Source organism: Mesocricetus auratus, unplaced genomic scaffold (genome assembly GCF_017639785.1).
Source record: "Mesocricetus auratus isolate SY011 unplaced genomic scaffold, BCM_Maur_2.0 contig_10131_pilon_obj, whole genome shotgun sequence".
NCBI classification, from domain to species: Eukaryota; Metazoa; Chordata; class Mammalia; order Rodentia; family Cricetidae; genus Mesocricetus; species Mesocricetus auratus.
Window position 1 is genome coordinate 23906 of NW_024434690.1, and position 14889 is coordinate 38794.

The window sequence follows — 14889 nt, forward strand, 5'->3', positions numbered from 1 at the left end:
GGATTTGAATGCAATCTAATAAACAAACAGTTCAGTGAACATCTGTTGGAAATAGATAGAGACCTAGCAGGCTTGAGCCAACCCGGAGTTTGCCCTTCAGCTTTGCTATTTGTATAGCAAATGGACTTAGATCTGCCTTCTACATATTCTTTTCATAATATGTTGTTCAGAACCATGGTGTCTGGTCACCTCACTTCTTGGTGCATATTGAATTTGACCTGTGAGAATGAAAGATTACAAAGGTGTTCCCAGAAGGAAAAGATCTTTACTTCACCTGAAACCAGGGCGAGCTCAGGATCCTGGCATTTTCGTTTAGTTTTTCCATGAAGTTAAGAAAATCCTGATCTTTATAATCAAAACGATTCTGGAAAATAATGGAGCAGATCACATTGCAGGGAGCACAGCCCAAGATGAACGTGGGATCACAGGGTGAGCCTGAAGAATTAGAAACAATTGAAGAAATATCATTAAATATACAAAAATGGCATCTTGCTTTTGTTTACTGGTAAACATTCTTTAGAAGTTTTAAACCATATATTATTTACAATTTTCCTAACAGCTAAGCATTTATTTTATGTAGAATGAGCATATCTCTTTAACCTTAACTTTGAGATGGCCTCACTCTCACCAGTTAAATAAGAACAGATCATATATATCTGTTACACTGATATTAGCTGGTATTTAAAAGAAATACGCATTCAATTAGCTGGTATTTAAAAAGAAAAAAAGATTTTATAAACCTCTAATTTTTAGCATTTGGAACAGAATTATTTCTTAATGGAATGCCTAATTACCATATAACACTGAGATTTAAACAGGAGAGTGTACACCTGGGAGATCTGCAGCCACAATGAGAAACCAAAGCAAGCACTGATACAGGGAAGGAGGAAACGGCAACACTGCAGGTGACTTCTCATATTAGACGCAAAAACATGGGAAGAACTCCTAATAGATACATGAGAGTAATGTGTGAGCTCAGGAAAAGTCACTTCCATGTAGGTTTGTTTGCATTACTCAATAAAATGAAAACTTTTATTTTACAGTTAATTCCAAGAGGGAGAAACAACATTGGGGAAGTGAAAGAGACTTCTCTCTTCTCATTTCATTGTCTAAAACAATCCATTTTATTTCGTAGGAAGTAAACACAATATTTGAAAAGTAGACAGAAAGTATAATAAGGTCAGTGATAAAAAATAGCTCTGCATTCAAAGTTCTTGCTGCTGTTTGAGAGGACCAAATGCTTAGTCCTGAGTCCCTCCTGGTGGTCCATAAATTTCTGTAACTCCAGAACAATGGAAATATGACACAATTTTCTGACTTCTGTGGCACCAAGTACACAAATGGTGCACACATGTGTGTACACACATTTATATATATTAAAGAAAAATAAACTGAGTTTTTAATTATTATGAAGGAGCCTGGGGAGGATGCAATAAGAAAACTGTGGATGAGGTGACCAGAAGGAAGACGGTAGGGAGACATTTTCAAAGCCCAGGCTACACTACTATGCAAAGTCTTCATAAGGCACACACTACATACAGTATTAGCAACAATAATGTTTATTTTTAAAAGAAGTAAATGATGAATATATTCATTTAAAATCTACAAAGTGTATTAGGTGAACAGAAAAACAAACATGGTATTTAATCACTCATAAGTGGATATTAGACATAGAGAAAAGGATAACCAGCCTACAATCCACAACCTCAGAGAAGCTAGGAAATAAAGAGGATTCTAAGAGAGACATACAGGGTTCCCCAGAAAAAGGGAAAGCAACAAGTCCTCCCGAGCAGTTTGGGAGCACAAGGAGGGGCGAGGAAGTTAGCTGAAAGAAGAGTGGAGAACGGGTGGGTGAGAACATGATGGATAAGGAAGATTGAGTTGAGAGAAGAATAGAGAAGCAGAGCAAGAAAGGAGATACCGTAGTAGAGGGAGTCATTATAGGCTTAAAGAGAAATCTGGCACTAGGGAAATGTCTAGGGACCCACAAGGATGACCCCCAACTAAGAATCTAAGCAATAGTGGAGAAGCTACCTTAAATGCTCTTCCCCTATAATGAGATTGATGACGCCCTTAAATTCCATCCTAGAGCCTTCACCTAGTAGCTTATGGAAGCAGAAACAGATATTGGCAGCTAAGCAATCATCTGAACTCCTGAAATTTGTTGTAGAGAGTCAGGAGTGATGAGCAAAGGGGTCTAGACCATGCTGGGAAAAGCCACAGAAACAGCTGACCTGAGTAAGTGGGAGCTCATGGATCCCAGTCTGACAGCTGGGGAAACCAACATAGGACAGAAACAGGGCGTCTGAATGTGGGTGTTGGTTTGGTGGACTGGACAGGCTATAGGGCCTTTGGCAGTAGAACCATTATTTATCAATAGTGCATTAATGGGCTTTGGGAGCCCATTCTCTATGGAGGGACACTCTGTCAGCCCAGATACATGGGGAAGGGCCTAGGCTCTGCCCCAAATGATATGTCAGATTCCCTAGGGATTAGATGGTGTGTTGGATGGGGTGATGTGGGGTAATGGGAGCAAGGATGGGAGAGGGATCTGCAATTGGTATATAAAACAAGATTGTTTTTAGCTGAAAGAAAAATTTGTTTAAAAAACAGAAAAAGTCCTTAGTAATCAAGAATATGATCAGATTATTTTTTCAGTACATGAACTTCTTAGGTAAGGAGCATTTATAGGGGTAGCAAAAGAAAAGTGATTTATTTTCTACACACACATACACACACAAGGAAAGGTGAACTTGAGCAGAAATGACAGGCATGATTAAAGACAGAACAAAAGGTTAAAATAGTTCAAATTTAATTAAAGATATCATTGAATTAAGAAATAAAATCCTGCTTGGGGATTGCCTGGGAATTGTACAGAGCTTACCATCCTGGCAGGAGCCAACAACCCCAGATTCCAGGTCCTCTCTTCCACCAAATGGACCAGGGGACCAGTTCGGGGGCTAAGCACCCCAGATTCCTGGTCTTCTACTCCACCAATGGGACCAGAACTAGGAAGAGGAATAGAAGAACTACCAGAGAATTGGACTTGCTAGCACCCACCAATAGGGAACGTTGGTCCCCTAACAACAAGACCAGTAAGGGACTCTTTCTGCACCCACCAGAAGAAGAGATGGGAAAGAGACAATACAAAAACACACTCAGCAACAGAAAAACAAATATGACACTGCCAGATTCTAGAGACTCCACAACAGCAAGACTCCAACATTCCAATGCCAATGAAGCAGAAGAAAATGACCTTAAAAACAACTTCATGAAAATGATAGAGGCCCTAAAAGAGGATATAGGAAAACCTTTAAAGAAATGGACCAAAAAACAAATCAAAAATGCAAGAAATGGAAGAAAAAACAAATAAAAAATGCAAGAAGTGGAAGAAAAAACAAACCAAAAAATACAAGAAATGGAAGAAAAGCAAACCAAAAAATTCAAGAAATGGAAGAAAAAGCAAATCATAAAATGTAAGAAATGGAAGAAAGAACAAACCAAAAAATTCATAAAATGCAACAAGTGGACGAAAAGATAAAACAAAAATTGCAAGAAACAATTCAAACAGTGCAAAGATTGAAAACTTAAATAGACACAATAAAAAACACAATCTGAAGAAAGCCTGGAAATAGAAAGCTGGGCAAACAGTCAGGTACTACCGATACAAGCATTACCAACAGAATACAGGAGATGGAAGAGAGAATCTCAGGTGTTGAAGATACACTAGGAGAAATGGATTCATCAACCAAAGAAAATCTTAAGTCCAACAAACCCTTAACACAAAGCATCCAGGAAATATGGGACACCATGAAAAGACCAAACTTAAAAATAATAGGTATAGAAGAAGGTGAAGAAAACCACCTCAAAAGGGCAGAAAACATATTCAACAAAATGATAGAAGAAAACTTTCCCAACCAAACGAAAGACATGCCAATGAAGGTACAAGGAGCTTACAGAACAGCAAATAGAGTGTATCACAAAAAAGTCCCCTCACCATATAATAATCAAGACCCCAAATATACAGAATAAAGAAAGAATATTAAGATCAGCTAAAAAAAAAGGCCAAGCAACATATAAAGTCAAACCTATCAGAATTACACCTGGCTTCTCCATGATAACTCTGAAAGCCAGAAGGTCCTGGATAGGTATTCTACCAACACTAAGAGACCATGGATGCCAGGCCAGACTACTATACCCAACAAAGCTCTCAATCACTATAGATGGAGAAAATAAGATATTCCATGACAAAACTAGATTCAAGTAATATGTATCCATTAACCCAGCCCTAAAGAAAGTTCTGGAAGGAAAACTCCAACACAAGGAATTTAACTACAACCAGAAAAATATAAGCACTAGATAATCCCACTTTCCAACAGCCAAAAGAACAAAGAGATGGAATTTCACACATAATTCCACCACCACCAATGATTCCAAGTCAAAGAAGAATGAGCAATCAATGGTCACTAATAATCCTCAATATTAATGGCCTTAACTCACCCCATTTAAAGACACGGGCTAACAGAATGGATTTGAAGACAGAACCCATCCTACTGCTGCATACAAGAAACATACCTCACCCTCAAATACAGATATTACCTGAGAGTTAAATGTTGGGAAAATATTTTCACATGATCATCTCACTAGATGCAGAAAAAGCCTTTGAAAAAATCCAACACCCCTTCATGATAAAGGACTTGGAGAGATCTGGGATAACAGGAACATACCAAAGCATAGTAAAAGCTATATACAGCAAACCAACACCCAACATCAAACTATATAGACAGAAACTCAATGCAATTCTGCTAAAATCAGGAACAAGACAGGGCTGTCCACTCTCTCCATACCTTTTCAATATTGTACTTGAAGTTCTAGCCAGAGCCACATGACAACAAAGGGAGATCAAGGGGATACAAATTGGAAAGGAAGTGGTCAAACGTTCACTATTTGCAGATGATGTGTGGCAGGCTACAAGATCACCTAAAGAAAATCAGTAGCCCTAGTATATACAGATGATAAAAGGGTTGAGAAAGAAATCAGAGAAACATCACCCTTGACAATTGCCACAAACAACATAAATTACCTTGGGGTAACACTAACCAAACAAGTGAAAGACCTGTATCACAAGAACTTTGAGTCTTTAAAGAAAGAAATTAAAGAAGCCCTCAGAAAATGGAAAGATATCCCATGCTCTTGGATAGGTAGGATCAATGTAGTAAAAATGGCAATCCTGCCAAAAGTAATCTACAGATTCAATGCAATCCCCATTAAAATAACAGAACAATTCTTCACAGACCTTGAATGAATAATGATCAATTTAGTATGGAAAAACAAACGACCCCCAGGACAGCAAAAACAAAACTGTTCAACAAGGCAACATCCGGCGGCATCACCATCCCTGTCTTCAAGCTTTTTTATAGAGCTATTCTCCTGAAAATAGGTTGGTATTGGCACAAAAAAAAATAGACAGGTGGACCAATGGATTCGAATTTAAAACCATGATATTAAACCACACATATATGAACATCTGATCTTCAAAAAAGAAGCTAAAAATATACAATGGAAAAAAGAAAGCATTTTCAACAAATGGTGCTGGCATAACTGGATGCTGGCATGTAGAAGAGTGTAGATAGATTCATGTCTATCGCCATGCAAAAAACTAAAGCCCAAATGGATCAAAGACCTCAACATAAATCCAGCGACACTGAACCTGTTAGAAGAGAAAGTGGATGGGGCCCTTTCATTCAGTGGGTGATGGGAGCAGAGGCAGACACCAACAGCTAAGGAATTGGTATAGGAGACAGCTTCCTGAACCAGTAGCACAGACACTGAGATCAACAATTAATAAATGGGACATCCTGAAACTGAGAAGCTTCTGTAAGGCAAAGGACACAGTCAGCAAGACAAAAAGGCAGCCCACAGAATGGGAAAATATTAACTAATGCACTTCTTACAGAGAGCTGATCTTCAAAATTTACAAAGAACTCAATGAAGCAAATCTCCAAAACACCAAAGGATCCAATTAAAAAGTGGGCTACAGAAGTAAATAGATAATTCTCAATAGAGGAGTCTAAAATGGCTGAGAGGCACTTGAGAAAGTGCTCAACAATCTTAGTCATCTGGGAAATGCTAATCTAAACAACTCTGAGATACCATCTCACTCCTGTCAGAATGGCTAAAATAAAAAACACCAATGACAATTTATGCTGGAAAGGATGTGGTGAAAGGGTAACACTCCTCCACTGCTGGTGGGAGTGGCAACTTGTACAGCCACTTTGGAAATCAGTATGGAGATTCCTCAGAAAAATGGGAGTAAACCTACCACAAGACCCAGCAACTCTACTCTTAGGCATATATCCTAAATGCCCATTCATATAACAAGTATGTCTGTTCCACTATGTTCATAGCAGCATTATTTGTAATAGCCAGAACTTGGAAGCAACCTAGATGCTCCTCAACTGGAGAGTGGATAGAGAAAATGTGGTACATTTACACAATGGAGTACTATTCAGCAGAAAAACACAATGGAATCCTGAAATTTGCAGGCAAATGGATGGTACTATAAGAAACCATCATGAGTGGGATAACCCAGTCACAAAAAGAGAATCATGACATGTACTCTCTCATATATGGATTTTAGACATAGATCTGGGGAGTGCCAGCATACAATCCTATGTCCAGAGAGTCTGGGAATCAGAACCTTCATTCAGTGGGTGATGGAAGCAGAGGCAGACTCCCATGGCTAAGCCCTGAGCTGAACTCAAGAAATCCAGTGACAGAGAGGGAGGACTGATGACCAAAGGGGTTAAGACTGGGCTGGTTTAACCCCCAGAAACAGCTGACCTGACAAGGGTTAACCCTTGAATCCCAGACTGATGTCTGGGAATCCAGCATGGGACTGATCAAGACTCCCTGAGTGTTGGTGTTAGTAAGGAGGCCTAGGTAATCTGTTGAGCCTTGGGCAGTAGATCAGTATTTATCCTGGGTATACAAATGGACTTTGGGCTCCCATCCAACAATGAGAGATGCACTCTCACCCTGAGGGTCTTGGCCCTGCCCTCGATGAAATGACAGTCTATGGACACCAACATGCACGGCCTCACCCTCCCTAGGGAAATGAAGGGATATTGGTCAGGTTGTTGGAAGGGCACTCGAGGAGGGGAGGGAAACAAAGAGGGACTTGGAATTGGCATGTGAAGCAACCTTGTTTCTAATTTAAATTTAAATTTAAAAATAAAAAATATATATAATAAAAAAGAAAAAAGAAATAAATCCTTGATTTATCCTTGTACATATTGAGAATTTGTGTTGTCATATATATTTCAACAGAATATAAGTCAAGGTGATAAGTTTCATGTCAGAACAAATAATGAAATTCTTTACATTTATTGATTTCCATATGTTGCACCGTCCCTGAAGCTCTGGTATTAATCAGATTAGGTCAAAGTGGATAATCATTTTGATGCATATGAATTTGGTGTAAATTTTTTTATCATTTTAATTTTAGATAGCTTGTTTTACATGTCAATCCCAGTTCCCTCTCCCTCCCCTCCTCCCGCACTCCCCTTTCCCCACAGCCTCCTACCCTATTACCAATTCCTTCCACATAGGGGATATCTAGAGTCTGTCATTTCACTCCGGGTAGGGTCCAGGCATTCCCCTAAGAGTCCAGGCTGAGAGAGTATCCCTCTTTGTGCTATGGGCACACGATGACTGTTTGTATTCCAGGGATAGACACTGATCCACTGCTCAAGGCCTCATAGGTTGACCAGGCCTTCTCACTGACACTCACATTTGGGGGAGGGGTCCAGATCAGTCCCATGTTAGCCTCCTCGCTGTCAGTCTGGGGTCCAAGAGCTCTCCCCTGTTCAGATCAGCTGTCTCTGCTGGTTTTGCCAGCCCATTCTTTGCCAATTTGCTCATCGCTCCTCTCTCTCTGCCGCTGAGTTCCTTGGGTTCAGTTCAGTGCTTAATTGTGTGTTTGCCTCTGCTTCCATAAGTCACTGGATGAAGGCTCCCAGATGGTTATAGACATCAAGTTCATTATCAGGAACGGGCATTCGAGGTGGTCTCTCCACTATTGCTTAGCTTGCCAATTGGTGTTATCCCTTTAGATCACTAGAGGTCACTCTGGTGCCTGATCTGTCTTCTAACCTATGATTCCCTCTTCCCCCTATTCTACCCACACCCACTCAACTTCCTGTACTCCCATGACCTACTCTCTCTTTCTCTTCTCCCCTTCTCTTCTTCCCAGCTCCCACTCCCCCCACCCCTCACCGTGTTCCCCATCCATTCAGAGGATCTTGTCTCAATCCTCTTCTCTTGGGTACTATGCATATATGCATATCTTTTAGGTTCTTTCCTGTTTCCCAGACTCTCTATCAGTGGAAGTGCAGACTGGCCCTATTCTGATCCTTGACTAGAAACCATATATGAGTGAGTACATACCATGTTTGTCTTTTTGCGACTGGGTTACCTCACTCAGGATGGCTTCCTCCAGTGCCATCCATTTACCTGCGAATTTCAAGATTCCATTGTTTTTTTCTGCTGAGTAATACTCCATTGTATAAATGTACCACATTTTCTCCACCCACTCTTAAGTTGAGGGGCATCTAGGTTGCTTCCAGGTTCTGGATATTACAAATAATGCTGCTATGAACATAGTGGAGCAGATGCCCTTGTTGTATGAATTTGCCTCATTTGGATATATGCCCAAGAGTGCAATTGCTGGGTCTTGCAGTAGATTAATTCCCATTTTCCTGAGGAATCTCCACACTGATTTCCAAAGAGGCTGTAAGAGTTGGCACTCCCACCAGCAGTGGAGTAGAGTTCCCCTCTCTCCACATCCTCTCCAGCATAAATTGTCTTCGGTGTTTTTGATTTTAGCCATTCTGATAGGAGTAAGATGGTAAAAGTTGTTTTGATTTGCATTTCCCTTATGGCTAAGGATGTTGAGCCCTTTCTTAAGTGTCTCTTGGCCATTTTAGCCTCCTCTGTTGAGAATTCTCTATTTAGCTCTGTACCCCACCTTTTAATTGGATCCTTTGGTGTTTTGGAGACTTGTTTCTTGAGTTCTTTGTAAATTTTGGAGATTAGCCCTCTGTCAGATGTGGGGTTAGTGAATATCTTTTCCCATTCTGTGGACTGCCTTTTTGTCTTGTTGACTGTGTCCTTTGCCTTACAGAAGCTTTTTAGTTTCAGGAGGTCCCATTTGTTAATTGTCGATCTCAGTGTTTGCGCCACTGGTGTTATGTTTAGGAAGTGGTCTCCTGTACCAACTCGTTGAAGAGTATCTCCCACTTTCTCTTCTAAAAGTTTCAGTGTGGCTGGATTTATGTTGAGATCTTTGATCCATTTGGACTTAAGTTTTGTACAAGGCGATAAACATGGATCTATCTGCAGTCTTCTGCATACCAGTACCCAGTTATGCCAGCACCATATGTTGAAGATGCTTTCTTTTTTTCCATTGTACAGTTTTAGCTTCTTTGTCAAAAATCAAGTGTTCATAGGTGTGTGGGTTAAAATTAGGGTTTTCATTTCGGTTCCATTGGTCTACCTGCCTATTTTTGTGCCAATACCAAGCTGTTTTCAGGATTATAGCTCTATAATAGAGCTTGAAGTCAGGTATGGTGATGCCTCAAGAATTTCCTTTATTGTATAGGGTTGTTTTGGCTAATTTTTATTGAAAAATATTTTCTCCATGTTCTTCAGAGATGTTAGCCTATAGTTTTCTTCCATTCTATCCTTCTTTTCTTCCTTCTTCCTTTCTTTCCTTCAACCCTTGTTTTGTTTCTTTTATGCTTTGCTTGGTTTTGCTTCAGGGAAATACCAACCTTGTACAAAGGTTTTTAGAAATCTTTCATCATTTTATCCTTTAGTAAATAATTCAAGGAGTATTGGCATTGGTTCTTTTCTGAAGCTCTGGTAGAATTATGCCTGAATCCTCATGGTCCTCATCTATAGTAGTTAAGAGATTTTAATTACAGCTCCCATATCATTGAATGTTTGAGTCTATATGAATTGTACATTGAAATTTGACTTGAATTTGGCAGGACAAAAAAATATATATATATATATATATTGAGTATTGACAGAGAGAAATAGAGAGAGAGAGAGAGAGAGACAGAGACAGAGACAGAGACAGAGACAGAGAGAGACAGAGATCTGTTTCTTTCAGATTTTTCAGTTTGGTGGGATAGAACTTTCTACTTCATCTTTAAGATTTTCTGAATTTCAGTAGTGCAGTAGTGGCACACACCTTTAATCCCAGCATTACGGTGACAGATAAGTGCATTTGAGGGTAAATACAGCGCAAGTTCCATGACAGCCAGAACTACACAGTGTGTTGAAATGTATCCCAATTCAACTGCAGTTTTAGACATTTGGTGCATATCTTTGCTTTGGTTGAATTTACTGAACGTTTTTTTACCCCGGTTAATCTTTTCAAAGAAATAACTCTTCATTGATTCTCTGCATTTTTGTTAGTTTATACATCGTTAATTTAATTCAGCCTTGATTTTATATATTCCTGATTAGTTTTTTCTTAATCTTTTGTTTTTGAGAAAAGCATAGGCTTGCTTGTCGAGGAATTTTTGTAAAGATGCTGGGCTTGATCTCACAGATATCTATGTGTCTCTGACTCCTGAGTAGTAGTATAAAAATCATGCACGACCACATTAAGCCTCCTTCCTATCCAATTTTTATGACATTATCTGTTCATTTTTGAAGATTTATTAATTTTACATTTCTCAAAATTTTTATAAAGGCTAGCTCTGGTAGTGCTGGAAGGTGTTATGTAGGTACTAGAAGAGAAAAGTTATGATCAATATTACCTAGCTCTAAACTGTGAAAGTTAAAATAACAATTTGCCTGTCAAGGAATATCAACTGGTACCATAGTAGCATAAGCATCATGGAAGTTACAAACAGCATTAATTTTCATTTTAAGACCTGTTCCATAAAATAAAGCCTTACTTGACATCATTATCGGCCAAGATTCTGTGCCTAGACATATAATCAACCGTGGGGAAGGATCTACTACTATTCCTCTGTTACATGGGCACAGTATAAATCAACTCCAAATAATCTCATGATAACTCTTGATTAATGCATCTCTCAGTTCACATCAGAGAAAGGCCTAATGTTATAGATGATTATTAACACAGAACCACAGCCACACAAGGCAGAGAGCAAAAAGACATATGCTTAGCCATAAATGGGACATCTATACCTCACTGTTTATTCATAAGTTTTAGGGATCATTATGGAAGAGTGAGCAGAAAAACACAGAGGTGGTTTGTGACTACTAGGAAAACAGTGGTCATGCACACAGCAAGACGGCTGCACCTGTAACCTTACCGCAGTTGTGACAATGTTCACAAGACCCATGTAAGCTTGAGGCAGACAGAATCACAGTATGGAGGGGGAGGTGGGTGCAAAGTCCCAACAAAAGTCAGGAAGCTACAGGCACTACTTAACTCTCCTAAGAAGTTGAGTCAGTTTTCTTTAAGGGTATAACCCCTGGTAAGTCAAACATAATCCAGAAGAAAGCCAGACATACAAGAAATGTCTCAACCACCATCAGAGAAACTTTAGTTTACAGTAGATGATGACAAACTCAGAAGCTTCAAAAGGTGAAGGAACATAGAGGTCTTGGAGACGTCATGCATTCAAGGAACACAATTAAATGTAATAAAGGCAATGTACAGCAAGACAATAGCTAACATCAAACTGAATGTAGAGAAACTCAAAGCAATCCCACTAAAATCGGGACAAGTCAAGCATGTCCACTCTCTCCATAGCTAGTCAGTATAGTACTCAATGCTCTAGCTAGAGAAATAAGACAACAAAAGGAGATCAGGAGAATAGAAATTCAAAGGGAAGAAGTCAAAATCCCATTATTTATAGATGACATGGCATTATACCTCAGTGACTTAAAAAACTCTATCAGGAAAATTCTACAGCTGATAAATGCATTCAGTAATGTGGCAGGATACAAGAGTAACTAAAAAAACCAGTAGCCCTACTATAATGAAAAGATAAAAGGGAAGAGAAAGAATTCAGAGAAGTGTCACCATTTAAAATAGCCACAAATAACATAAAATATCGTAAGGTAACAGTAATCAAACAAGTGAAAAACTTTATGATAAGAATTTCAAGTCTTTGAAGAAAGAAATTGAAGAAGATATCAGAAAATGGAAAGATCTACCATGCTCTTAGATAGTTAGGATATACATAGTAAAACAGGCAATCATACACAAAGTAATCTACATATTCATGCAATTCCCATTAAAACTCCAACACAATTCTTCACAGACCTTAAAAGAACAATACTCAACTTAATATGGAAAAATGAAAAACCCAGGATAGCCAAAACAATCCTGTACAAGAAAATCTTCCAGAGGCATCAGCATTCCTGACTTCAATTTGTACTATACAGATAAGTAATAAAAATCAATTTGGGATTGGCATTGAAACAGACATGTAGATCAGTGGAATTGTATCAAAGACTCTGACTAATTAATCCATACACCTACAATAATCTGATTTTTTACAAAGAAACCAAATTTGTACAATAGGGAAAAAAGAAAACAATTTCAACAAATGGTGCTGGGATAACTGGATGTCAATTTGTAGAAGAATGCAAATGGATCATATCTGTTGTCATGCACCAAACTCAAGACCAAGTGAATCAAAGATGTCAACATAAATCCAATTACACTGACCAGACAAAAGAGAATGAGGAAAGTATCCTTTAATGCATGGGCACGTGTGACTACACCCTAAATAAATCAGCAGTAGCACAGACTCTGAGACCAACAAACAATAAATGGGACATACCAAAGCTGAGAAGCTTCTGTAAGGCAAAGGGCACGGTCTATAGGACACAACAGCAGCTTACAGAATGGGAACAGATCTAAACCAAGCCCACATTTTACAGAGGACTGATCTCTAAAATATGCAATGTACTCAAGAAACTAGGCACCAAAAAACCTAATAATCCAATATAAAAATCGGCTACATATATAACCAGAGAATTCTGAACAGAGGAAACTCAAATAGTTGAAAGATATTTAAGGAACTAATCATAATTTTTTTGCATTAGGGAAGCACAAATCCAAAAACCTCTAAGATACCATCTTACATCTATCAGAATTGCTAAAATTAAAAACAATTTTGACAGTGGCGTAAGGAGAACACTCCTCATTTTCTGGGGAATTGCAAACTTGTAAGTCTACTTTGGAAATCAGAATGGCAGTTTCTCAGAAAATTAGGAACTATCTCAAGACTCACCAATACCACTCTTGGGTGGTATACCCAAAGGATGCACAATCATACCACAAAGACATTTGCACAATTTTGCTTATAGCAGCATCATTTGTAACAGCCAGAACCTGAAAACATCCAACATGCTCCTCAACCAAAGAATGGATAAAGAAAATGTTGTATATTTACACAATGGAATATTACTCACCTGTAAAAAACAATGACATCTTGAAATTTGCAGGTAAATGTGTGGAATTAGGAAAAAACATCCTGAATGAAATAACCCAGAAATAGAGAGACAAACTTGGCTTGTACTCACTCATAAGTGGATATTAGATGCAAAGCCAAGGATAACCAGGCTACAATCCAGAAGCCCTGAGAAGTTAGATAAAAAGTGGGACCCTAAGATGGACAGACATGGAGGGCCCCAGGAATGGAAATACTTAAGATCTCCTGGGTAGACTGAAAAGGCTCATAGAAGATAGGTGATGGGAACATGAGGAATCAAGAAGACAAGAGTTGGGGGAGAGACAGAAGATAAGAGCAATCTTGAAAGAGATATCTTGATTGAGGGAGCCATTATGGGGTTAGGGAGAAATCTAATGCTAGAGAAATTCTCAGGAATCCACAAAGATGACACCAGCTATGACTTCTAGCAATAGTGTAGAGGGTGTGTGAACGGGACTTGCCCTTTAATCAGATTAGTGACTACTGTAAATTGTCATCAAAGAACCTACATCCAGTAACTGATGGAAGCAGATCCAGTTATCCATAGACAACCACTGGACTGAACTCCCAGAGGTCAGCTGAAGGAGGGAGGAGGAGAACATATGAGTAAGTGGGGTCAAGCATGAAATGGAAAACTACAGAGACAGCTGACCTGAAGGAGTGGGAGCTCATGGACTATGTACTGACAGCTTGGCAAACTGCATGGGACTGAAGTTGGTGAGGAATCATGATCAAAACATACTATGTAACTTTCTCAATGTAGTGAATAATTTTATGAAAATACCCATATAATTTGATGTCACTCTATAGGAGACACTATCATTGATCAAAATTCTGTTGCATTCAACTAAGAAAAGGCAACGATAAATAACCTCATTGTTACCCAGCACTGTAAACATGGCCCTAGAAGAAGCCCTGTACTGCTCAGTTAATTTGCTCAGAATACTGTGATCCCAGAAAATGTAAACAAATATCCTCTGATTGGGCTCTGTCACCATTAACACACCACTTTTTCAGTGATGGAATGACCACAAAGACAAATTACTTCTGCGCTAATGGAAATGCTTAGTTCTGAAACTCTACACAAAATTTACATGAAACTTATAATCATTGCTTCTGAATAACAAAACAATAAAAACATGACATACACACATACCTGACTGAGATGTAAATGTATAAACCTGCACTTACCATTGGTTTTCCTCAGTTCCTCCACAAGACACTGTGCTTCCTCTTGTACACGGTCCTCAATGCTCCTTTTGCCCATACCCAGATTCCTCAGAGTCATGAGTGAGAATCTCCTCGTCTCTTTCCATCTGCTTCCATTGCTAAAAAGAATGCCTGAATAAATAATAAAAGACCAGAAATAGGTTCTGGGAACAGATGAGATCTGATA

The 14889-nt window shown here is 38.9% G+C and overlaps 1 protein-coding gene across 1 annotated transcript in view; it reads right to left on the reverse strand.

Moving 5' to 3' along the window:
* Positions 1-14834, reverse strand: part of LOC101830378 (cytochrome P450 2C26-like) — a gene marked incomplete at its 5' end in the record, with an annotated part of 31164 nt that extends 16330 nt beyond the window's left edge. Inside the window, 2 exon segments of the mRNA XM_040741304.1 lie at positions 275-435; positions 14685-14834. Of these exon segments, the coding sequence (XP_040597238.1) occupies positions 275-435; positions 14685-14834 (311 nt within the window).
* Positions 14835-14889: the final 55 nt, after the last annotated feature.